The 26,402-nt window shown below is 34.6% G+C and overlaps 1 protein-coding gene across 1 annotated transcript in view; it reads right to left on the reverse strand.

The window, feature by feature from the left end:
- Nep2 (Neprilysin 2) overlaps positions 1 to 5,686 on the reverse strand; it is a 63,339-nt gene extending 57,653 nt beyond the window's left edge. Inside the window, exon 1 of the mRNA XM_068768846.1 lies at positions 5,568 to 5,686. Coding sequence (XP_068624947.1) covers positions 5,568 to 5,572 — 5 coding nt within the window. The 5' untranslated portion in view covers positions 5,573 to 5,686. The remainder of the gene's footprint in view (positions 1 to 5,567) is intronic.
- Positions 5,687 to 26,402: the final 20,716 nt, after the last annotated feature.

Consider the following 26,402-nt stretch of genomic DNA (forward strand, 5'->3'; position numbering starts at 1 on the left):
TCGTTGATTGATTTTTTTCCTTAAATCAACGCCTGCCACTTTTCAGGTAAAAAAAATATGATGTCGCTAACAAATCGAACGCTGTAATGCCACTTGATTTAAACCCATAATTTCTGATGCCTGAAGGTCAATTAAAGTCAAGAAGTTAGTTGAAGCTCACATGAAATTGATAAAAACTAAAATAAATATAGTAGATACTATTTTATTACCAGCCGCTATTTTATGGTGATGGAATGGATTGCTTTCAGATATACAATTCAATGTTCAAACGGGAGTCCTGTTGAGTTAACACTTGAATGCAAATAGAGAACATTTAGTTGAATACAAATGCAAACTATTGAACAATTTCTAGATTTGCAGATCTGAATGATGGTAGTTGAAAGCGTTGCTTTGATGTTTAGCAAAATTACTACCGAGCAGATGTATTACACAGCTGCAGCCTCCATTATTTCCAATATCAGTAAAACGTTTTAAATGTTATTAATTTCCAAATAATTTGATATCGATTTCATTTCTAATCTTCGTATTTACAAGTTTGGTTACAACGTTAAATTCTTTACTTTTTAAAGATGGTATATATGGTATATCAATCGATAAGTCATATCACATCGTCTCAAATATAAAAAAAAACCTAGCATTGAAATACATAAGTTATGGGTCAGTTAAACACATCTTTTATTCTATACATATTTATGGAAGAATTCAATGAAGGTAGATGTCTAAAGATATCAAATTACAATCTTTTGTCGTTTTTAAATAAAGTGCGCATGCGCATTTTACTTAGTTTTTTTTTTTAGAAACTAATATAGATATTAAAAAAGCATTTTTTATATCTTTAAGTACTATAATAAACAAATCGCGATGTCCGCCCAAATATTATTGCACGCACTTCGAACCCAGAAGTGAAACAATTGAGACATTGGACAACCTTGTGTTTATTGGTCATTGCTAAAAATGATACGGTCATTTTAACTCGGATTTATACTGTTGTAATATATGCTTAGTTAAATTTGATTATAGCCAAATTTTTAAAGAGTTGACGTAAAAATATATTTAAACTATATTTCCCTTAAAGATCAGAATATGACATTTCGTTAATTCAAACAAACCCGTTAACACATTAATGTGTGATATACTCGTATATTGTCGTATAAACAAGAAATAATAAACTGTAATAATTTTTGTGTTTTTTGATTGAAAAACTGATTTCGCGCTTTCCAAAAAACAAATCATTGTCTATATTTTTTATTTCCAACTAAAGAAATGAACATGAGAGACGCTGTGAGCTTCGTGACAAATTCTAACTAGAAATGTTGCAACCTATTCATAATCAACTACAGGCAACAAAGGCACGAAAGTAACTTTTTACATAGAGACAAAAAAAAAAACGGAAAACCAAAATAATAGCGGATTGGTCAATAAAAGTGACAGTGCGCAGGTCATATCCGGCGCAGAATTGATGGTCGCCAGAGCCTTAAAGACCTAAACTTCCAACCGCGAATCTACCTCATGACAAGTTGACCTGGTTAAGGTCGAAGAAGACGCTGGATCCTGGCCGCTTTCAAACCGTTTTATTAGAAATCTTTGAGGTGGCTACTGTCCTTATGTCCAGCTGTGGACCTCTTACGGTTGAATTGATGATGAAATATTATCAGTGCTTATTGGCTGTCATCGGTATATTTAATTAGACCGTCATCGTGTGGATAAATCCTTAGCCATATATATTTTTTTTTTTAATTAAAATATTTATATAGAAAAGATTCAAGGGAAAAGGTGAATGTTTTATTTCAAATCGAATATAGTAAACGGTATTTATTGTAGGAAAAATATACGTATATATATATTCAGGTACCCTGCTACCGTTATATTTGGATAGACGTAATACCGGTTCAGATTTTCACAATTCTACCGTATAGCGAGTGAATAATACATCGAAATACAAGACATTCGAGCGCGCTGCACATTGTATTGTTGTACAAAGCTCTTGGAGATATAGATGTATCACGATGTCTCGTTAACACTAATTGTTATTTGACCCTTTGATTATTATGACCCTTCGACGATGACAGTGTCCAAAATACGGGAAACTTAAATTAATATACTATAAAATTATAATCGATGAGACCATCTAGGTTATTTAGACATCCTATCATTGTCTATCTCAAATAAATTATATAACAGTACATACTTTTTTAAATCTTTTTTTGAGAAGTACTTTTTTTGTTAATTTAATATTTTATGCTCTCTTCCGTTGTATTTTTTAAAGAGCGTTTTTATGAAATAAAATGCATTAAAATGTACAATTTTTCGCGGTGCCATATTTGATAATAAAGAAATAACCGATTATATCTAGTCAGATTGCTGTTACGGTACCAATCATTGTTAAAATATATATAATAGATGATAAGAATACATATAAGGTTTCCTATTAAATAAAATAAGTTTCGTCTAAAATGTTGTCAATGATTAAAAAAGAATATGTACACATTTTGAGTTGGCATTGCAACTGTTTACAAAGCATATTATGTAGTATTTCAGAATTTGTTCCGAGTACTTTTATGGGCACAAACCTGCATATCAAAGAAGTGTCATGAGTTATGAATATATTAGTTCTTTACGCAAATGGTTAACAAATAGCTTTAGAATACCGTCGCTTGCGCATATTGTTTTATACAGTCTAAGCCTAAGTAATATTTATTACATTTTTTCTTAAAAATTATGTAGATGCATTTTAGTAATAAGGTGTCATTATAATCAATAAGTAAATACCCAAAGAATAGCAGCTTTGAAAATTCTAGTAGAATGAAACCGGTAAGGCAAGCTTGTTTTTATTGAAGTTCTTTCATTTATTAGCTAATATTAAATTCTTAAAGCTAGTTAAACGAGTAGAGAAGAAACTCAAGACTTCTCAAACATGCTATAAACTTATTAAAGGTTTTAGTTACCTAACTGCATTGTTAGTTGGCGTAAAAAGATTTTGATGTTAATTTTATTTTGAACAGGTGAAAATTAATCATTTTTTGTCAATAACGCACATATTATCAATAAAAAAAAATCAAAAAGACACAAAACATAATTTGTATAAGTTATTACAATTTACTGAATTGATTTAAAATATTTTTACCTAAAATTACCCTAACCTAACCAAATTACCCTAGTATAAAAAAGTTATCAATTGAAAAACCTCTTTCGAATTGCTTTCAATTATAATTAACAAGTGATGGATGAATAATTAATGAACCGTAAATAACGGCAATTAATTAATATATTTCATATTAATTCGTAATTGACAACTCCAACATTAAATCCGTATGATAGTGTACAGAATTTGAGACCCCCGACATTATTTTTGTTAAAACAAATTGCATTGTAATTTAAAGTAACTTTATCACATACAAATTATTAAATTATTCTATTATTTACAGAAATTTTTAACAATATGTTCTACATATCGAGATTGCGGATTATAAGATTTTATTATATAAAACAACTGATAAATTAAATCATGACCTAATCTTAAGATTTAAAAACGACTCAAAGATTATTAAAAGTCTACTGCCTACTTTAAAAGTCGATTAAAGAAAAAAAAAGTTTTTTTTGTCATATTAATGGTAATAAAACCAATCTTATTAGTTCAGGTCTGAATTGTATGAAGTTGGGCGCAACAAGTAGTATATTTATTTGTAAATGTGCATATTTATACATTTTCGTCAAAAAAAAACCACATATAATTTATGTAAGAAAACCATTGGTTTTAAATTAATAAATTTATACAAGGCCTAAAATAGTACATCACATTAAATTACAGGTCTTTTGTATTTGCTAACAATGAAATCATATATTGCCAGATTCCTAAAACAGCGTTGATTGAAAACGTGTTACATTACATTTCATAATAATTTTAACAGTGTTTAAGTGGAATCAACTATTAATTTCCTTTATTCATTTAAAATGTTTCGTTGCAACAAATTACAACACATCAATTTTAATATATATAACGCTACAATGAAGGAAATTGTTTATATTAAACAATGTTAATAATTTGTGCCGTGCGAAATAAACATATATATTTTCACTTTACAGTTTGCATTAACAATATTTGAATCAAGACCATGTCATTTTGTGATTGATAAACATGTATATTAAGTAAAGCATTAAAAACAATTTGATTTTATTTTAAACATTTTATCAAGTTTGAACCTTATCGATTTCGTTAACTGCGTTGAATGAAAAATTTGTTAGTATTTCTCAATAATCGACATAATTACGGTAATCATTTGCCGGAAAAATAATTTTAAAGAGAAGTGATCGGAGTAATTCTCCGATTAATATTATTGTCGTTCGTGCTCTCTTTAATATTTATTTCGTGGTATCTTTTATAAAATTAATGATCGGAGTAAATCTCTCTTTAATATTTAAGTCGTGATATCTTTTATAAAATTAGTAATCCGAGGTAATATTCAATTAATGTTTTTGTCGTGAATACTTTTATAAAATTAGTCGTCAGAGTAAATCTGTGATTGATATTTTTGTCGTGATATCTTTGATAAAATTAGTGATTGGATTAAATCTCCTTTTTTCGTGATATCTTTTACAAAATTAAGACAATTATTGTTCGAACATAATTCAATTTAACAAATCATCTTTTCATTCAAAACAGTTTTATTAAATGCGTGAGAAGCTCATTGAGCGAGTTATCGACACCTACGCTGACATAAAACAAACGGAAAATGTTATAATATAGATTCAAATTAAATATCGCTATGAAGATTTTTGGCAGCATATATTTCCTATTAGTATTTTACATGGAAGGCCAATCTTGTTTTATTTGTTATTTGAATTGTATTTTTAAAGTATAATTTGAGAGATTTTTTTTTAAAAAAATATTTAATTCTTCTTTATTTTTTTTTAATTCTTCGATAAATTTTTTTCCTAATAAAAGCAAACTCTTTTAATTTTATTAAAATCGCTATAAAAACTTAGTGCTTTAGTCACGTCAAAAAGTTTTTTAACATACAAGTTTTAGATAATATAAATACACATTTAAATTAACAACACTGCTCTGAAAAAAAGTAACGTGTAAATTAAAAAGAAAAATTAAACAGTAAGAAATTAATGTATTCAATTTAAAACTAGAATATTTATCAAAAATCATTAAAATTTAATATAATGTAAGATGTAAATGTTATACCGAAAAATTAACTAAAACATGGAAAATACTGCAAACTTCGCGCGGAGAAATTAAATAACGCGCGGGAAAAACTTTTTCAACACTTTTTGTAATCGGTACTAAATCTTGTGTGACTATGTGCAATTGAAAGTTGTAAAATGTACATAACAAAAGTTAAAAGCTTCTTATAAAAACTTTCACTTTCTGTACTTATTTCGTATAAACTATTAAAATTCTCTGTTATTTTATCTATTTATTATTAAAATCGCCTCAAAAGTTTAATAAAACTTGTAAAAGTTTAATAAATGCGTAAAAAAGAAAATTAAAAAAATATATGTATAAAATTAACATAAAATAATTAAAAACAATAATAAATCGCATCGCATTAGTGACTTACCTCATCTGGACGTCTGTCACCGCTGCTTGGCTACTTTTGAATTGGTCGTAGACACACGCGAGCGACCGGACCGTGCGGTGGTACAACAGACTATAAGGCAGATGTCGCCGTTCCGTCGGGCGCCGTTCAACTGAGTCTCGCGCCCTCCCTGCGGACTCTTTTATAGCCCGACCTGGGGCTGCTTTCCTTCTCCCCGTTAACCCAGGGCAACCTGCCTCGCTTCCACTGCGAGGTGAAAAATTGGAACAGCGCTTTACTACACACTATATGTACTATATATTAAGAAGTTTTCTCTTATTTTACATATATTTTAGCTAGTTAATTTTAAATACTATTTCTTAGTTTCATATTAACATTTTATGTATGTATATGAGTACGTTTTATTTCAATTGCATTATTGTAGAAACTATTTAATGGATTTGACGTCATATTGTTTTTATTTTAAATTTGGTAAGAAGAAATATCAAAAGCATTGTTTAATTTGTACGGTCATTTTTTAATAATTTTTTTTAATAATTTTCTTATAATTCTCTTTGTTTTGAAATCGTGAAATATATGTAATAATTGCATTGTAGTCAGTGTCATTTAGGGTAACATAAAGATTTTTTTGTGTTGATTATCTACCATAAGATGCCTTAATGGTTGTCATTGTGGCAAAACACTTTCCAAAGGATGTAATGATGGTTTATCGCTCTCATCTTAAGAGACTTCGTAGAAAGTAAAAAAAGTCACTAAACTTGAGACTATTAATTTTTTTCGATAACTGCATTATTTAAAATAATGTACAAATATTTTTATTGATCAAAAGTGTGATTTTTCCGGTTGTTGGTAATGTTATTGGGGCAGGTCTTAGTTTTTTGTGTCTGTAAGCTCTTTGTTTTTAGGGTGCGGCGAAGTTGCATTTCAAATTCGGAGTTTTACTGACCGATGCATGAACAAAACACTAGAGACTCATAGATATTAAATATGTTATAAAGGAATATAAATTTCCTTATTTATATTAGTTTGATAAATATTTCATTTTCTTTTTAGTTTTAACTAAATATGTATATCATTATTTAGAGGGTGTGCAGGTGCCAATATTAGCCACGTTTGGCATTCGGATTGAGGAGCGTAGTTTTTTCTGTTTCAAATTTGTAAAGATCGTCGGAAGATGCTGGGAAGCAGGCCGCTGTCAAAATTATTACTATAATATATCTAATATTATGTTTACTTAAAGTCTAAAATTTTTAAAAACAATGGTAAAATTTACACGAAGCTCAAATCATTGTTCTAACATAATGAAATAAATATTATTAAGGAAAAATGTTAGCTTAATTAAACATGCATTCGCATGTTGTTGTATTGTTTTTATAATAGTGAAAACTTCTTTTTTGATTCATTTTCGTATTTTAAAACAGCTTTAATCGCAATATTTAGGTCATTAAATGCAATTAATTAGCTACGTATGAGATACGATAGTTAAGTTGTTACATATAATGATTGAGCAATACTTTATAAATAATTGCACTGTTTATTAAATGTAATTGCGTCGAATAAATTCAATTTGATTTATTTTTGGTTCGAGTAAAGATGGTAATTTTAAGTTAACTGTCTCAGTGTTTAGTCATACCGACATATGTGTGACGACGTAGAAGAAAGGTGTAAACAGGACACATCGTATATTATAGTTATCTTTTCTGCTCCTGTAAATGCGTAGAACGCTTGAATATGCGTATTTCAGTTTCATCCAATACGCATTATATTTAATTTTAACTACGCATGTTAATTTACGCAGTCAAAATTAGAGTTACTATATATAGTTATATGTAAGTAAAAATATTCCTTAATTTTAAGATAGTAAACAGTATTAGCTAAATTGATAAGGATACAATAATTGTAGGTAGAGTTTCTTTTTCAGATTGGTAGAGTTGTTTTTAATTTAAATTATGTAGTATTGTCATAGTTAACAAACGGTTAACAATTCTTAAGAAAATCTGAATATTTATATAAATTTATATATTCAATCCGTACTAAAATTAGCTACGTCCGTATCCTCTCTTTGTTGGAAGTATCGTATCATATCGTATCACAACCATGTACGAGACTAACAAAGATTTTTTACGCGTAATACAATTACATCGCTGATATTTTATATTATATGTTATTTTTAGATTAATTCTATGATATTTCAATACAAAATGGCGACTAACTAGACGTTAGACTATAGATAAGGTTGTGTTATTCTGATCCAAGAAGTAGTAGTAGCTACTGCACTGTACAAAATGATAACAGTGGTCACGAGGGCATCGTGACTCGGAAAGAGGCTGCCGAGCAGGATCAGGGTGGGGGCAGATCTTGCGCCTGATGCCTGGGCACGTCAACTCATTAGTCCAGGTTCATTAGAATACAGCTAAGGCACCTCCTGCTTGTCGTTAAAGACAACTAAAACGGCATCGTATTCGCGGCCGTTAGCGGTGGTGGTCTTCATTATCTGCTTAATGCAAACCCGAGATTGGGAAACAAAGCGAAGTGGTTTCGAGTTGTTGCACTACAGTGAGATGCCGGTAGAGACTCGGCTTCTCCGAGGAAATGTCTTGGCACAGATTATTATACCAAGAATAGCTATCCTGTAGTCGTGAATACCCTCATAAGAGGGATACTGGAGCAAGTTTCGTAGGAGATTTCGGCAGTCTTTCAAAAGGTACGAAGGACGACCACCGAGGATTTAGAGAGTAGAAATCGCTTGTATACTTTTAAAAAATATTTCCCCTTAAAACAAAAAAATTTTTAGGTGATAGTAAATTGAACAAACACTTATAAAAAATCGTTTTCACTGTGAATATTTTTTCAAGCGGTAATAAAGCTTCTGAAAGAATTGCTATATTACTGACGCTTACTATTAAGAAAATTGTAAAAGAGAGCATAAAAATAACGGGTTTAAATGGGTTTGTTATGGGCTCTTCTGAGATCGGGGCAAATTTGAGACCCTCGTGCTGCCCAGCTTCAGTGCCAGTGTCTTGAACATGGGAGTCAGTCAGAAGCCAATTTTCTTTTTTGTTGTTTATTTATTTAAAAAGGCTTCAGTGTTAATTAAGTACCATCTGTATATATAAGGGAATTAATATTACAAAATAATAAATAAAAAATATTACGCACCGGCGCTGAATCGACACTGCGAAAGGAATTCTCTCTACTAGTGCCGGGTTTCGTTTTTTTGGCACGTGGCCGATCCTTTCTAGTACTCATATTGCAGGCGTAATAGAAATATTATAAAAGATAACTAAAAACCAATATTTCGCTAGGGATGTTAGAACGTAAAAGCGCAGTTCAGACACGTTGATATGCTACTTCGCGTACCGGCGTCGTACTCGTTGATAAAAGTTGGTTGTTAGGATCTCGCACTGGCGCGAGATCGGCTCCTCACCGTACATCCCACGTCACGCGCCGGCGCGAGACTGGCAGCAGAGTTGTTAAAAAATGTTTAATGCTGTTGTAGAGGAGCCCAATCTGATTTTGTTCCTATCAAATTAAGTTGTTCTGGTATTTTTATTAAAACGTGGAGGCTCAGTGGCCGAGACTTGGTTACCCTCAGTAAAGGTAAGACAAATCTAAACCGCCAGCCCAAGTTGTAGGGCAGAATCGAGGCGGCCTCTCAGAGCGGACTCAAAGAGTCCGCTTTAGGGGAAAGCGGTTTGGCTGCTTGACAGAGGTATCCACCTCTGCCGCGTTCATTGCCGAACTGTGGTTGACGGGGAATCCTAAAGCTCGATCTGTTGGTCACATTTGCTTTTGTCATTATCCAAGATGAATTGGCTAAGAAGCAAGACGAGCTAGCTTTTAGTCTACTTCCACCTTTTCCGGAAAGGAGAAGACGAGATTCTTACCTTCCCAAAAAGAGGCTTCATGAGTAGCTGTCGCTAGAAATGTTATGAAAACGTTCTTGAGGTGCAGCCATATATTAATGTAAGGTTTTTTGCACAGATCCAGTTCAATATATTCGATTTCCCTATCGAAACGAAAAACGAAAATTTCTTGCAATTCTGACATCTTACATCGTATTAATACAGAAATTATGCGTCTTAAATTAAATCACAATGTTTCTTCACTTACCTACAGAATAGAGACCTTTCACTAGTATCAGTATTTATTCATTTGTGACTTTAGCTGGCAGAATAATATTCGTTTGTGGTAAAGTAAATGAATAAAGTGTGTCTACATCTCTTACGTAACTTCATACATAATGAAATAACCCAGTCCAGCCTTTAGAGACCAAAAATTGTTAAAAAATTCATAAATCACTAACTATCCCTGCAAACTTTATAGAGCCAGAAATTATTTGCCTGGCAATTTCCAATAGAAAAAATATATTTATACAACTTAATTTAGAGCGGTCACTTGGTGTTTTTGAATTTCCAGTAACGCCTTTATATTCCTAACAAAGAGCGCATACGCGCGTTTTATGACTTTTTTGTTACGGTCAAATTCTCTTTTTCTTTGTTATTACTCGTCCCCTTCTCTGATCAATAAATAAAAAAAAACCGTACAGATAATCAATAAACACGATATATTCGAAATATCTACATTAGAAAAAATAAATCGCTATTAAATGAATATATAAAATAGTATTAAAAACTACGAGGTAATAATAAATTAAAAAAATTATCGAATTTTTAAATATCACGTGTTGTTTTTTATTGTTTTTTGTTGTTACTAATATTAATTTCGTGGCGCGCAAAATATAGGGTCATATACTACAAGTTTCGCGTTAATTTTTTTAAATAGCTCATAAAAGAAGAAAAAATACAAAACAACAAAAACGGGTTACCTCAATGTTATAAATATTTAAATATAACTACATTATATGATAACAATTAATAACGCTAACCTTTTTAAAAAAGCTGTTATTTTTTTTAGCTTTTTTATTTGGATAGCAGTGTTAAATTTTAGTTTAAACTTTTGTAGACGATAATTATTTTATGTAGAATCACTTTGGATTTTACATTGCTAAAAGTGTTAATTGTTGCAAATTGACATTTAGATGATGAAGCGTTAAGAGAATATACATTATCTTCTTTAACATTTTACATCTTGTTTATAACTTAAATGATTTCATTTTATATTTTATTATTATTTTACACTGTATGACAATAACTTTAATCAATAATAAATCTCTTGCAAAAAGAAAGTGCAAAAAAGCTCTTGATCAAAGATCGGTCAGGCCTAAAAAACTGTGACAAACCTTTGTTAACTTGCCATAAGGTGATGCTATGTGTACTGTTGGATAGGAAGGACGTTGTTTAGTATGATCTTTTACCACCAGACAGAACCTACAATTCTTATGAAAACAACTGATGAGATTAAAACAAGAAGCTGGAGAAATAAATCCCGAAAATAGTAAAAAGAATGGGTGAAGTGTTTCATCATGTAAACGGTAAACCATACATAACATTAGCTCCTCGGCAAAATTAAGAGATATTGACCAGGAGTGGCCATTTTATCTGCCATATAGCATTGCATATACAGAACTCCATCTGTTTCGTCTCCACAGAATTATTTACGCTGCCTCAGTTTAACACAGAGGGGACTGCAAAACTACTCACGTTGTATGATAGAAGTTCCAAAGTTTCCATAGCAACGGCATGTAATTACTTATTTGCTATATTAGATATACATGAGCTAAAATCATATCACGAATTTACATGTAAAATTCGAAGAAGTTTTTCCCCAAATTATTATTATATACTTATAACACACCAAATTTTAAAAGTAATAAAGACAAGGAAAATGAAAAATAAAACTCTACACTTTGACGAATAATGCAGCTTTACAAGCCTTTTAAAATTCCAAAGATATTTGTGTCTTCTATTCCTCACTGGTACATGTATCATAGAGGAACAGCAAATACAATAAACCACTTGACCATTATTTAAATATAAATATATCCTTTTTCTCAGCCCATAGGCACTCACTGCAAGACATAGGCATATATACATATATAATTTTTTATCCCATTTAGGTAAAAAGAATCAAAAATGTTCGTTTTATAAGGATGTTATAATAATTAAAACAAGGTAACAAGTGTATATAATACATCGTAACAACTTAATCATTATCGTATCAGCCGATAGACGCTCACCACAAGGTAAACGCCTACCTCAAAGATTGTCATGGTGATCAGTCTTGCGTTGGACGCATCTAGTGACTTCCCTTTCCCTATGTGGTCGATCAAATTAGTGGAGCGTCTACCTATGCCGCGTCTACTGGCTCGCCACTGAAGAACCTTTCGTCCCCAATGACCGTCGCGCATGAGTGATGCACGCCACTCACTGTCACTTCAGACGAACAATTCTTCGGGCTACGTCGGTGACCATGGTTCTTCTCCTTTGTTCTATTGTTGCATAAAAAATCGTAAACTGAAAATTTAACGCACCTCTGTAGTGTTTCGTATTCACATAGTTCGTATAAATAGTCTGTTTATGGATTTACTCCCTAAATAAATTGTTTTACCAAGCAAAATTTCACCATAAGCTCGGAGAATGTATTTATGAAGAGAAAAACAAAAAATTGCAAGTAATATATTAATTATTATATGTAAATTGTTTTCCGATACAAACCACAGAGTAAATTAAAAAAAAACTTGTCCTTGATTATCAAATATTTGAAGTTGATTGAAACCAAGAAGTCGTGTGAGTCCAAACCAAACGAAGAAATATTGTCTACTTAATAAACTTATGATCATTAAAATAACACATTATTAGTAAATTTTTACAGTGTAGATAATTAATTTTTGTAATAAATCTTTTATTTATTATCAAGATGATCATTCTGCAATGTCTATTATGTTTATTGTTCCACGGCGAAAGGTCGAAATTTTAGACAATACGTATTCGGTCGTGGAAAATAGTTTCAAATAAATTTAAACGCCGGAGGTAGGTATCATATTCAGGTGTCATGACATGAAAAAGTATCATCACAACGTATAAGACGGATTTTCAATTTAATTATTACTATTAAAATTTATTAAGTCATATTTGCTTATCTACCATCGGTTCGCATTCCTAAAAAATGGTTAACTGGTTAACATAGCCGCTTCAAACCTGTTTTAAAAGGAGGTCGATGGGGGAAGCCTATGTTCAGTAGTGGACACACTAAGGTTGAAATGATGATAGCAACTCGTAGATTGCTACTTATGTCCTGACACGCGATGATATCACTGGTAACATAAGGTTTTGGGACTTAAAATTTGATTGAAATTTCTTTCACCGAGGAGGAGAAGTTGAGGGCAGCAAAAATGTTTTACTAAACTCTTCCCTCGAGGTGGTTGAGAGCATCCATAAAATATGTATATCTTCAAACTAAAGCTCCTATATGTAATTAACTTGCCGGTTTTTTTTTTGGTATAATAAAATAATCCTGAAAATGGATTTTATAAAATTACACTCACAAAAGGCAGTTCGGACCGAGCGAAGCCAGTTCGGGACAGCTTATAATTAATAACCGATGACAGCACTTGCACTAGTAAATATTACAAGAGCAGGCGGGCTTTGTAAAGTAAAGGGACATACATTTTAATCGTTCGCTAGCTGATTGAAAAGCCACATTAATTTGACTACTCTCTTATCTTGTGCTTCGTAGACTACAGTAAAGCCTTTGACTACGTCAGCTTTTCTATTTTACAGCATGACAATAAACTTTGCTAGGGTTCTCTAGATATTGCATTTTAAAGTTGCGCATATTGCAAATTTTTAGGAAAACAAGTTTAAAATAGTTAAAAAAAAATATCGTGGTTAATTTTTATGTTCTCATCATTTCTTTACATATCTTTGAAGTTATCTTCTTCAAAGGCACATTTGAACTTTATTAACGTGCACACTAATTGCTAATTAATCCTTTACAAACAAATTATGATTAATATTCGAATAATTGTCCATTACATGATACATACACTCTTGTATGTATTTATTAAACATTTTGTACCTGCTCTTTCGTGATTGGTTAACGCACAGAGGTGTTATTGACCTAGTAAGCTAGATATAATGTTAAATCAGGTCTTGCCCTAAATAAATTTTCGATAAAGCCAATATGCTGGGTTTCAAACGCCGGAAATAAACTCTGTGTGCCTGGTAACCAATAATTGAGTTTTCCTGGTGGGGTTCATACATAGTAAAGAGCTACGCTAAACCTTCGTAACTCTCGCACGTGTTGTCCTGGTTTTTCACGTTTTCAGCTATTTTTTTCGAGAATATTTTTGTAACTTCGTTGTATATGACTCCGACTGAATACTGTCATATTTCCAATTTCAGTTCTATCTAAAATCAGAACTACATATTTATTTTGAATATTCTCACACATACCGGCTTTATTACGGTATGCAGTAATAAAGTGAGACCATTGATTGAGTTAAGTCAATGGATCTACTTATTATATTCTTGGATAGAGTTTACCATACACTAAATGACAACAAATGAGTTATACATTTACTTCTTAAAAGCTTTTACACGTATAACCATGATCTATCCGAACATTTCACGTTACAAAGATTTATTTAAAAAAAAAACAACTCTTATACTTTCATAATTATTTAATTTTGATTTTTTTATATTTACAATATGAGCATTTTATTGTTTTTATCATCATTATCATTTCAGATAGATCATATACAGCTGGACATAGACCACAGCTATAGATTACTAGCAGACAGAACCGGCTGGTAGCGGCTATTCAGCATCTTCCAATGTCCTTATGCAGCTTGTCTGGCCACATTGGCGAATCTCCTACGCCGAGTTTGCCAGTCCATAGTCTTCACTCAGCACCTTAAAGCCTCCTCGGCCGTCGGTTCAAAACGCCATACAGCCTATCTAGCGTCACTTTAACTTGTCGATTGTAAAATGTAAATATTTTTACCCAGGTGGCAAAACACTTTGTGTGAATTACATAATCATTGTAAAATCACAAATCTAAATCATACAAATACAAACAGAAAACAAGATGACTTAAAAATTTATCGCTGCAAAAATTTTTGTTACCGCATCTGATTAAACCGGCTTATATCTCATCTCAATACTATTGAACCAATTAAAAGTGACAGCGATAGTTTATATTCTTCATCATTATCATTATATCAGTAGTAATACTTTCCAAAGACTTTCATTAAGATCCGATGAAAGCAGCCTGCATTGTGCGCTTAGAATTATTTACAGTGAGCACTCGTGTGCGCTATGAAAATCGGATTAAATACTCCTGTAATGGCTTCGTTCAGTTTTAAACCATTAAAGTCTAAAACGCGCCCCTACCTATGAAGAGCCCACAAAAAAACTCCGACAGTTTTTTTGTGATCATATATTATACATTAATAATTTTAAATTATATCCTTAATAAAGTAGTGAAGAAAGACATTCCCAAGCTTAATTATCAATTAAAATCCTTCAGATTATTACAGGGTTTTTAGCAAGTTTTTGTTTAATGGTCTTCTTAAATTTATTACATGATAGTCAAGAGACATTATAAATACAAAATAGTATTTTTTATTATCCCTGTTATTGTGGACCTCTTGTTCATCCATACTTAGGCGGGGACAGGGATATAACATTTTCGGGGCTTATAATTTTTTATTCTTCCTCTCTTAACATTATATTTAGAGCTTTCTTCAATTCCTTTATTATCTCTATCATTCATTCACCATTCGCAAAAAATATTACAATTTAACTTAGTATTGCTTATCACTTTTGTTTATTTTCCATACTTTTATTATTTTATTTATAGTGTTTATTACTTTATATGGCTATTCTATGGTTTACATTGTTTAAATTATGTTTTTTATTTAACATTATTATGATCTACCCGATACATCCTTTCGTGAATGCTTTGCCCAACTCACTAGTGCCACGTGGGAAACTTAAAGGCTACCACAACTAACACCTAACTTCATGTTTTAGTGTTACATCCTAAAATAGAATCCTTATAAACTTTCTAGTGCCAAATCAAAACATCGAGCTAATTAGGTTAGCTAACATTTACATAAACAAATTTCCGATTCAATTTATTTTCTTTTAATTACGGAACTGACTTCTCTAAAAACTTTAAGTGAAATGCAAGTGCTTTTACATTCAAAGTTATGTTTTTCATTTTCTTCTATAAATAAATATCTTTTTAGTAATATCCGAATGTAGCAACGATAGTGACTACTCCATGCTTATAAGAATCAGATAGTTGATTATGAATTCATCCCTGAGATGCCCACTAAAGTCAAAGGCAGCTAATATTTCATACAAAGCAGGCAACCTGAGCTTAATTCTCCAAGATATCTCTATCTAAAAGCGGGCAAAGGGGAAGTTGGAGAAGCCATTTCTTACTTATTTATCTACTTTGCTCTTCGCCGTGACGGATCTACTTTCAGTATCGCTCTGAATTAGTGCATGAATTCCATTTTCATTGTAGTTTTTTTTTAATTTGTGCTATTTTCTTTAAAAAAATATTTAGAAATTAAATAGCGTGATACATACAATGTACATATCACGAGGTAGCATATACATAGTAGAGGATAAAAAAACGTGAGCGACGCCGCCGTGAGGGTTGATGGCGTACTGTCTAAAATAAGCGAAAAAAGAAGGGAGCATACCTAAAGGGCATTACGGCTGTTTCGGTAGCAATATAAATTATAGAATATTTTTACTGTCCGTTCAATGTTATAATATAAACGAGACGATTGGTTATACGTGTAAAAAATTTAAAGCGGTGAATGCATAGCTCATTTCTCTGTAAAAATCTTTAAAGTTTTTACATCTATTTCCAATCATTTTGTATAAATTGATGACTCTGAAATATGTAACATTAAATTATCTTTTTTTCTTCTGGCAGTACTAAGTCTGCCGGGACAGGTAGTAAACAATAATTAACTCTAATATTTAGTAATACGACTATTGAAAATTATTTTTCTTACCTAAATTATTTATTATTTCTGACAACACTGATTTTTCAATATGGTGTACCATAGATTAATTAAGAGGAAATGGGAGATACACTTACCACTGTAAAACTTTTATACTTACATATAAATAATTAACATTTATATGTACATATATCATAAATATTTTTACATATATTTTGAGTATGTAAATTATCTGCCTTCGCTGTAATACTGAGGGTTGAGGGAGCAAAGCAGCCTTACTATCCCTAAGTACATAGTTCAGGGCAGAGAAATTATTTTCTTTATATTTACCATACTCCGGGCAAGTTTCTTTGCTAAAACTGTTTTAAACATCATATTTTTCTGTGTTACAATTTTTCTTTCATTTCTCCTGCATGCACGTTTTCTGACGATGTTTGTTTTGATTTCAGGGAGTAAACCGGTTCAGTAAACAAAATTGCAATTAACATCGTATCTCTGTGCTGACACCAGATACAGTACTTCCTTCGCTTTTTGTTATTTATCCTGTACCTGAACTATTTTATCCGAGTAACCTAATTAATATCAGTTGCGTGCATTTCGTGGAACTCGAATATCGGAAATATTGCTTTCAGCGAATATCTGATATAATAAATAATAAGAACTGAAACAATGGACCCTTGAATATAAATTGAAAATAATTTGCAATATTCTATATTCCCGCATAGATTTCCAATAACCGTGTACACCGGTTGCCTCTACCTACCTCAACCGGTGTACACGTTTTTCGTCCTTGCCAGTTTGTGTCTTCACTCCATAACTTTAAGGACAAAGCGGCCATCTAGCTATATCTTTAGGCACCAAGGGTTATTGGATGAGACGTTGAGTAGTTCCTCGAATGCTGCCCAGACGAAACAAATTCGACGATTGAACTCTCTCCAAATGTTGGACTTATTTTCATTGACTGTTTGCCCCAGATATATTGATATTTTATTTTGTTGGAAATGGGAAGGCGAGACCAATGCCCAGTAGTAGAAATCCCACGGCTGATAGGAAGATAATGATTCTTCAATGTAATGTCTGTCACATTCACATGTTTTGTATAATTATTCACAATTTTGTAAATAGATTTTTTACTATTAGCATTCATCACCATCATCATAATTGTAATAAATCGATGTCCATTCTGGACATTGGCCATCCTCATAGATTTGCAAAAAAACAAATTTCAAATTAAATTATTTACAAAGCTTGTTATGAATTAAAAGTATAAAACGGTAAATAATCCTGGTAAATGAAAAGTATTGTTCGCTTGTGGAATTTGAATGAATAAAAATTGAATATCCTTAAGTTAATTTCTGGACTCCACGCGCATTATCTGATCTACACATGAGCATTTTACGTTCATAGTTAATTCAACAAAAAAGCTACTGTCCTTAACACTCATATACACGTTATTACATCTAAAACGGAACCCGCAGAGACCGCGACCTTAAATAAATCCGTTACCTCAGCTCTCAAACTTAAACTTGTGTGATGTACCGTGACAAGTTTTAAAATATTCTAATTTATGTAATTCTTTCTCTTGAGAAATGTATTCTGATCGAAAGAGAGAAAAAAAATCAAAACAAGAAAGGTAAACGAACTCAAAAGCCACTGTTACGTCGAATGGCCGAATAAATACAATGGAGGTCAAAAAACTTAGATGAGGACATGGCTCATCGAGTATACATAGATTATTGTTTATAATACCGTATGGTTAAGAGGCTTAATTTGAAGACAATTTTCAATGAATAAACCAGTACATTAAATTTATAGCTTTGTATACACAACCTCACTAAGGCACGTCTTTCCACGATAGCTTGAACCTAATCAGAAAACGACTAAAACAAAAATCTTGCTTTTCTATATATATATATAGTGAATTTCTATCCACCTTGGCCACGCCATTGCTTGAGAGAGACTGGTCTTGTTATTTTTTTTTTAAATTTCCTAGTACTAAAAAGAAGGTTTTTATAGAAAATAAATAGATACTTGCACTAAAAGTTGAAAATTTTAGATGTGATGACTATTAAAACTTTACGTATTTGACAGTTCACCGTGAACTTTGCACGCTTGACAATTAGGTTGGAACTTCGCATGCTTGGCTGCAAATTTATAATGCCATTTAACAGCTGCATCGTTAATTTTGTATTGATCATAAAATTTATTTATTTTATTTACATTTAACCTATAAATAAAGAGTCACTTTAAGACATTAATTAATTTTGTGTTAGAATGCCATAGGCTGATTTTTCCTAACAGCGGAAAATCGGGACGATAAGTTGATGATAGAAATGCTAAACAATAGAACAATTATTGTAACAAAAATATAATACATATATAATACATTTCGTCGCCGTTTTAGCCCATATATGTCTATTGCAAATTATTGGTGTTCCTGTAAAGATATTTATGGGGGACATTCCATAATCGCCACGTTTGGCAGGCGGGTTAGTGGTCTCAGTGTAGTATTATAATACCCAGAGGACGCTGCTGCCCATCAAATGCCCAGAAAACTTGTTTGTGATAAGTGGCAATTTCAAATAATAAATGCGCGCGTGAATTATACAAGAGTTGTATTCCGGGAATCTAGCCCACATTCTACGATGGCAAGTCCCAGTCCCATGCCGGTAGCCTGCTAAATAATACATTTACGATATCGAAAAAAAATATTTGTGATAAATATTCTTACAGTTAAGTATTAATATAAATATTGATTAACAACAAACGCGAAAAACGTCACGCCATTGCGAGCTCAGCGCTTGGACGTGTCTCCCGACTTTCCCGCCTCCCGTATTGCTGACTCGCAATTAGGTTCGCTGCCTCGCACCTCGGTGCAAGGAATTCCTGCGTACAGCTTTCGGAAGTGCGGAATTGTCTGCTGACTTTCCCGCCGCCCTCTCTGCTGTTGCTGCCCGCCAAATCCTGTGCCCCTGCGCATTCGCTACGCTCGGCGTTTGGAGTGTCGGAAGTGTCTTCGGACTTTCCCGCGTCCCGTAGTTGCCGACGTAGTGTCCGCCTTCTTGCACTTCAGTGCAAGAAAATCCTGCGATCAGTGTTTGGAGTGCCGGAAGTGTCTCCGGACTTTCCCGCCTCCCTTAGTAGCTGACGCAGATTATTGTTTCTAACTGTTAGAGAAGATCAAAGGTCGTCCATGAGAAACCGGCAGTGAACACACGTTCAGTTTGTGAACGGTCGCAAACTGCGCTGCTCCTGTCGCTTCGGTTCGGACGGCTCCTTCATCGTGCCAAGTCAGGAAGCACCCGAGCCACGTGTTCCGCGGTGGGGCCGCGATCCACGTGTAACTAGGCACTGTCCACCCCGCCAACGGCACCCTCGCGTGGGTTGATTAGGGAATTAGGTAGATAAGGCTAGGGCCGTTAGGTGCGTTTTACGGACGCCGGATGACTTCGCGTCCGTACGACCGTTTAGAGTTCAGTCTTCGCCGAGCTTAGTTTGATTTTCTGTCGCGTTGTGACGCTCAGTAACGCGGATTTTCCTCCTGCCGGACACCGCTGTCGGGCTAGGGGAGGTCACCTTATTAAGACTCCCGCGATCCCGCGCGTTCCATCGTTCCGTGTTCGCAGTGTCCTACCCTCCCTTCTGCCATTTGGCAGGGAGGTGCTGAGTAGTCCGACCCTACCCTTACCACTCCATCCAACAATGGCGCAATCCTGGCGTCACTACACAGGCCCTCCCTTCGGCGAAGATCCGGTCATTACATTCAGCCGTAAGATAGTCATGAAATACCCGGACGAGTACAAGGCAGATGCCAAGGATCGTCCCACCCGCTTCCTGAGTGAATCCTCGCAGTCATCAGACACCCCCGTCCGCTATGAAGAGCAAAAATCTTTCCCCGTCGGGGAACATCTGAGCGACGGCTCGTCGGACTACATCTCCGGGTGCAAGTATCTTGGCTCGGACTCGGGGATGGAGATCGACGGACCGAAATCTGTCTCTTAAACCGACGACTTTACCCTCGTCACCGGCAAGAGGAAGATCTCACTTCGTGCTGCTCTCTCCCCCACTCACCGCGACAGTACCTCCAAAACTGCCTCCCCATCGGCTAGCCCTGCCAAAAAAGCCGTACGCAAGCCCTCCCCAACGGTTGCTCCCAAACAACCGTCCGCCCAACCCCAACAAGTGGCCTCTCAAGGCCTTCCCGAAAACGGGACTAAACCTCCGCCGCCCGTCTTTCTCCACGACAAACAGGCGTGGAAATCCGTCCACTCGTGACTTCTCGCCAACGAGATGGGCAAAACCAAAGCTAAGAATATCACTCAAGGTATCATGATTAGCACGCTCACCGTCGACGGCTTCCGTCGCGTCACCCACCATCTGCGTGAGGAAGGTATCTCCTTCCACATATACGCCCTCCCTGAGGATAAGCGACTTCGAGTCGTTATCCGCGGCCTTCAGCTCGAAATAGAGATCTCCGACGTAATCGACGACCTAAAAAAAGCGGGCATCCCCGTCATCGGCGCGAAGCGCATGACATCTCTGCGCACCAAGCTCCCTATGCCACTCATAATGGCAACCTTAGAACTTTCCTCCGAGGGAAAGCGAATCTTTGTCCTTAAAGAGATCTGCTCTCTTTCAGGGGTCTCTTTCGTGGCCCCTCACCGCAGAGGCATCGTCGGCCAGTGCCATAGATGCCAGTTGTACGGCCACACAGCCCGTAACTGCTTTTCCCGCTCCCGCTACGTCACGTACCTAGGGGATCACGGGACTGCAGATTTTCCCCGTCACGCGGTCACAGAGACACCACCCACGTGTGTCCTCTGTGAGATCGAAGACCACCCTGCCAACTACAGGGGCTGTCTTAAGGCGCCTAAAAAACGCCGCGCAGGCCGCCCCTCGACCTCCCGTCCTCCGAAAGCAGCAACCAAAACCCTCCAAACCCCAAACCGGGTTCTCTTCGCCTGCCGCGGAACTCAAAGCCCTTGCACAATACCTAGCCAATGTAGACCTCGACGAGGTCTGCATTCTCGCCGCAAAACTCCGCAAAGCCTCCGGTTCCTCGGAGCGCTTTCTCGCCGCCTTTAAAGCCGAATTTAAATAATACCTGCTCCCCCGTATCAACGCCAGGACACACGCCTCACATCGAGCCCCGGCGGTCTCAATGCACATATCATGCACTACTCACCTACTCATGACACGACGGCCGCGTCCGCCTAACCCGTATTCAAACGAGGGCAGTCCAGAGAGGCCCGTGTTTCTCCCGACCGCCGAGTAGTCCTCGCTTCGTGCTACATACTCAACACCCCACTCACTGCACTATACATCTACACGGTTATAGTTCTCCGCGTGTAGACGTCTTCGTCGTAACTGAGGTACGATCCCCAGCGTATTTTTTTTTAGTCCGTGGACCTTTGTTTCCACGAACTCAATTTCGATGAAGCTGTACAAAGCCTAGACCGGCTAGCAGCACAACTCAGCAAATACTTCAAATGTCAAAAAAATGGAAAAAAATAAAAAAAAAATATTCGTCTTGTTCAATTTTTATTTTAAAGTATTTGTTTTTTTTGCGTATTAGCGGTATGAACTGAAAGCTTAATGATCACAAACCTTTGAAATACGTGTTCCGTTATTCCCCGCAAGACAATCGCACTATGTGTGCACGCAACCTAACATCTTGCATTCAAATGTCAGATCACAACGATTGGGAATAACGGACTTCCATTGATATATTTGGAGTCTTACCACGCGATTCATAAACAATGCCTGCAATTTCTTAAAGGCTGTATCGATTGAAAAAACTGATATAAATAACTTATTTTATGTTCTAATTTTAATACGTCACTGTATTCAACCTTTAATTTTTTTTTTAAATTTTGTTACGTTACCAATCAAGTAATATTATAATTTAAATAATTTATCTGTCGTTCACACCTTAAAACAAAACCGACTAAAACCATAATTTTTTTGTGTGGGTAAGAATTGCACAAGTAACGACACTTGCACTTTCACTCGCTTCACTGATTATCTCTTACATTTTAAAGTGATGAACGCTTGCAAATCATTCTATTTCAAAAAATATTTTGCATTGGTTTGATTTAGACGTCATGTACCGTGACAAGCTTTTGAGATAATGTTTTTTAATTTTTTATTAGCACAGCGTTGATTTATATGTTACTAGGTGAACCCATACGCACATTACTGTTCATCTTATTAAAAATCTGAACGTAAAAGTAGCTTTGATACCTCGAACAAATTGACAAAAACTATAAATTAAAAAGTTTTTCAAAAAACTTCCTGGGGATATACTATAAAATTTTCAAAATTTTTATAGCGTTTGGATGTATGGTTTTTGAATCTATGGGGTACAAGCAGACACAATCATTTTTAAATATACATGTAGACTTACCATGTCAAGCTATTGTCATAATTTTCGTGTCTATATATTGTAAATGACTGAGAGCAAAATATAAGATTGCAAAAGCGAATATCACACAAAGTGCCTCCTTCCTACCGGGGAAGGCGGTCGATTGCAGTATTACGACTGCTCTAACAATCAACTCTTCTACAACAGCTGATATGTAAGAACCCTTCCAAGAACCGTAACCCAGAAAATTAATTTTGCTGTGCTAAGTTTATTCAATTTCTAAAAGGAAAAAATTTTATCAGATCTTTTAAAGATTAAAACATCTTTTCGAAACTTTCAACTCTTTACCTAACGTATTAAACAAATCATTATTTTTTACAATAAAAAGTGATATGTAAATAAAAAAGTCATATTTTAATCCATACACCATAGTTTTCCGAGAGAGACAAATTTTAAAAAAGTATTAGAAGACTTAAAATTTACGAATCATTACTAACTCAACCATACAGAATACTTCTACAAAACGATACGTTTTTTGATACCGTTATCTGTTTATTCAAGCCAGTATGAAGCCGTTATCGATATATTTGAATACCGGCATTGATTTATAGAGTAGTAATAAAATTTTTGAGTGAAAGATAGAGTGTGCTACTAGTCAAATATTTATTAAAAATTATGGAAGGAAATAAACATAAAAATCTTTTGAATCAGATATGACTGTCAGAATTGAAGTATGGTATCTCACTCTGAGCCTCATTGGTTAATTCACTATCGCACAAGGAGCCATTGAGAAGGTGATCCTCGATAAGTTGAATCGGCTGTGGGCAGGCTACATTGTGTGAAGAACAGATGGCCTGAGGCCTTAAAATTCTAGATTCAAGCACCGGTAAGCGGAGCGTAGGACGTCCGGTCACGATAGAGGCTCTTGTCATGGTCGTCAGAAAACGCTGTACAAGGGCCGCATCTAACCAGTTCTACAGGGATTCTCCGAGTAACTTCATAGGTTTAAGCTCAAGGAGAGCCCCTCATGCTTCTGTGAACCGTGTGTGGACTAGACCATGGTCGGCGTCCAGAGAAGTAACTGCGAAACCACGTGATTGCCATTGGAGATATATTAAAAAAACTCAATATGCCGAGCAAAATATCAAAATCGACGGTGTTGAAGGCATTACTGAAATCAAGGAGAGCAAGAACTATTAACTTACCCTACTCCATACCTTATCTGATGTCATCTGTAATATGAACTAGAGTAGTGGTAGTGCTGTGACCTGGTCGAAAGCCGGATTGAATGGGATCAAGGAGATTATTTTTGGACAGGGATTTACAAAGTCGACTATGGACATTGTTCGAAACTACTGTGAAAATTTAATTAAATTTATATTTAATTGAAATAAAAGCGTGGCACCGCATACTCCTTTTGATACGTTCAGTGGTTAAAATAATTAACTAAATATTCTTTTGTATTGCGATTCGCTGCATCGATTCGTGGAATCCATTAGGTACGAGCGACATATTCTGTTAGCAATGTTCTCTCGTATGGTAAAGGAAGTAAGGTTTATGCTAATAAGAACTTTATAGTGTTGCTCATAGCGGACATGCGGCACTTTCTGTTAGGATCAAATGGACGTGTTACACCTCCACACGCATACTTCAACATTTCCTCGTTATTAGCACTGAGTATGCATTTATTTGTTTACGTCACCTAATACTCCGCTCGAAGACGGTAATCTGCATAGGTACCATTTGAGGTGTTGAACACTGTTACTAATGTTTTTTTGATTTTATTTAAATTGATATTTCGCCATACTTAAATGTTCAATTTGTGCGGGGAATTTGCTAGTGGTATATTCATAATATAAGTAATTATGTAACCATATACGTGCCAAGATGTGAAGCGATGGATATGAAAGAAAGTCTTAGTTTGGTACTAAAACAGACAGTTGAATAAGTGTTAGAAAAAAGCTTTCTGTACAATTTTTTGACGACATCTGTACCCGATGTAAGCCTTTGCATGGATAATAAAATTTATCAAATAAAGGTTTAACCAGACATTTTCGGTTAGAAATACAAGGTTTTATATCCGATCAACAATTTTTTAAAAGAATTATTTATTTAAATTTAAAACGTAAACTTTATCTAAATCAGTCTTATATCTCTTAAGTAATTATTAGGTGAATATTATGTATTTAGAGTACATGAGCCAAATTAAATCACCTAGGCCGGACTAGCTTATCCTAAGATTCCTGGACCTACGATTCACACAATTACAATTTTTCTTTTAATATCAATGGTGTAATGATATCATGACCTATGAAAATCATTACACCATTTCCCCAAGTTTGGCGTTGCTAACGTCCTGGGAGTCGAACTCGCGACTTACTTTCATAGTCACAATCCCCAACCACTATTGTCATTTTTACGTTAAAAAATTAAAAAGTTCCTTCTGTTTTAAATTCAAAATATATTTTATTAGTAGATCGCATCCAGGAAGCTCACGCAGGAATAAAAGAAAAAGAGAGTGCGGAGGAGTCAACTAAAATAAACAGCCTTAAAATTAAATCAAAACATAACTACAACAAATGTTCGATTTCGTCCGTAGGACGAAAAATTCCTTTGGGGTCGCTTAACAAATATAGAAATGTAGTAGTAAATCCAGTACAAGGAGGGACACTAATGTGTATTTCCCGGATGTGACAGTCACATCCGGGAATGCTACAATTAGACACAGTGCTCACTCAGGTGTTCGCGGGACACGCCGGATGGGAACAACGCTAAATGTCAAATAACACGTAATAACTAACTGTCCTGTGTACCGTAGCAAAGCGCAAAGGTTAGGTAATGATTAAATTTGAAACCGTATTAAATCTGTGTATATATATATGTATGTATAATATGTGTGTGTGTGTATATATATACCCCAAACTGTCCTCTCCTTCATGTCTCTCATACCCATACCATATACCATATAAATTGTTGCTTTTTTCTCTATTTATTGTCGTCTATGATGTACAAAAAATGTTAATAAATAATTAAACAATTACTACAAGTAAAATTCATTACATTTTTTAATGAAATATGAAACATATTAATTGATACCGTAGATAAACACAAGGAGTACGATTATCCCTACACCTTGGTTCATAAGCGAGCCCTTCGCAAGAGTGACGTCACCGGTGAACAATAAGCAACACTCCAACAATGGGTGTTGTGTTGCCATTCGCTACGATGACGAAGGAATGTCGGTTCGATTCCGTCGCCGCTACAAACAGCAACAACAATGACCCCATTGCAGCTCCACAATACTATACTTGTTAATTTATCGCATAAAAAAAACAAAGAACAAAAATCGGATTGTTCAAAAATGTAAATAATCGAAGTCATGACAGCTTAATACTGAATGGGTTTTGTCTTCTGTATACTTTATAAATGTTGATAAATAATTAGCTTCTCATAATATTTAATGAAGTATTTTTTCACATTGAAAATATAATATAAATATCGGCTGTAAACTCCAGATAATCAGACGGAAATGATTATTATTCGTTCTGGAACAGTGATGTACCGGATAGTGAAATATAACCGATGATTCTATTTCTATGAG

This window comes from Battus philenor, unplaced genomic scaffold, assembly GCF_028537555.1.
Source record: "Battus philenor isolate CCGP_79_NKW_IND1 unplaced genomic scaffold, ilBatPhil1.0.hap1 SCAF_1, whole genome shotgun sequence".
In the NCBI taxonomy this organism is placed as follows: Eukaryota; Metazoa; Arthropoda; class Insecta; order Lepidoptera; family Papilionidae; genus Battus; species Battus philenor.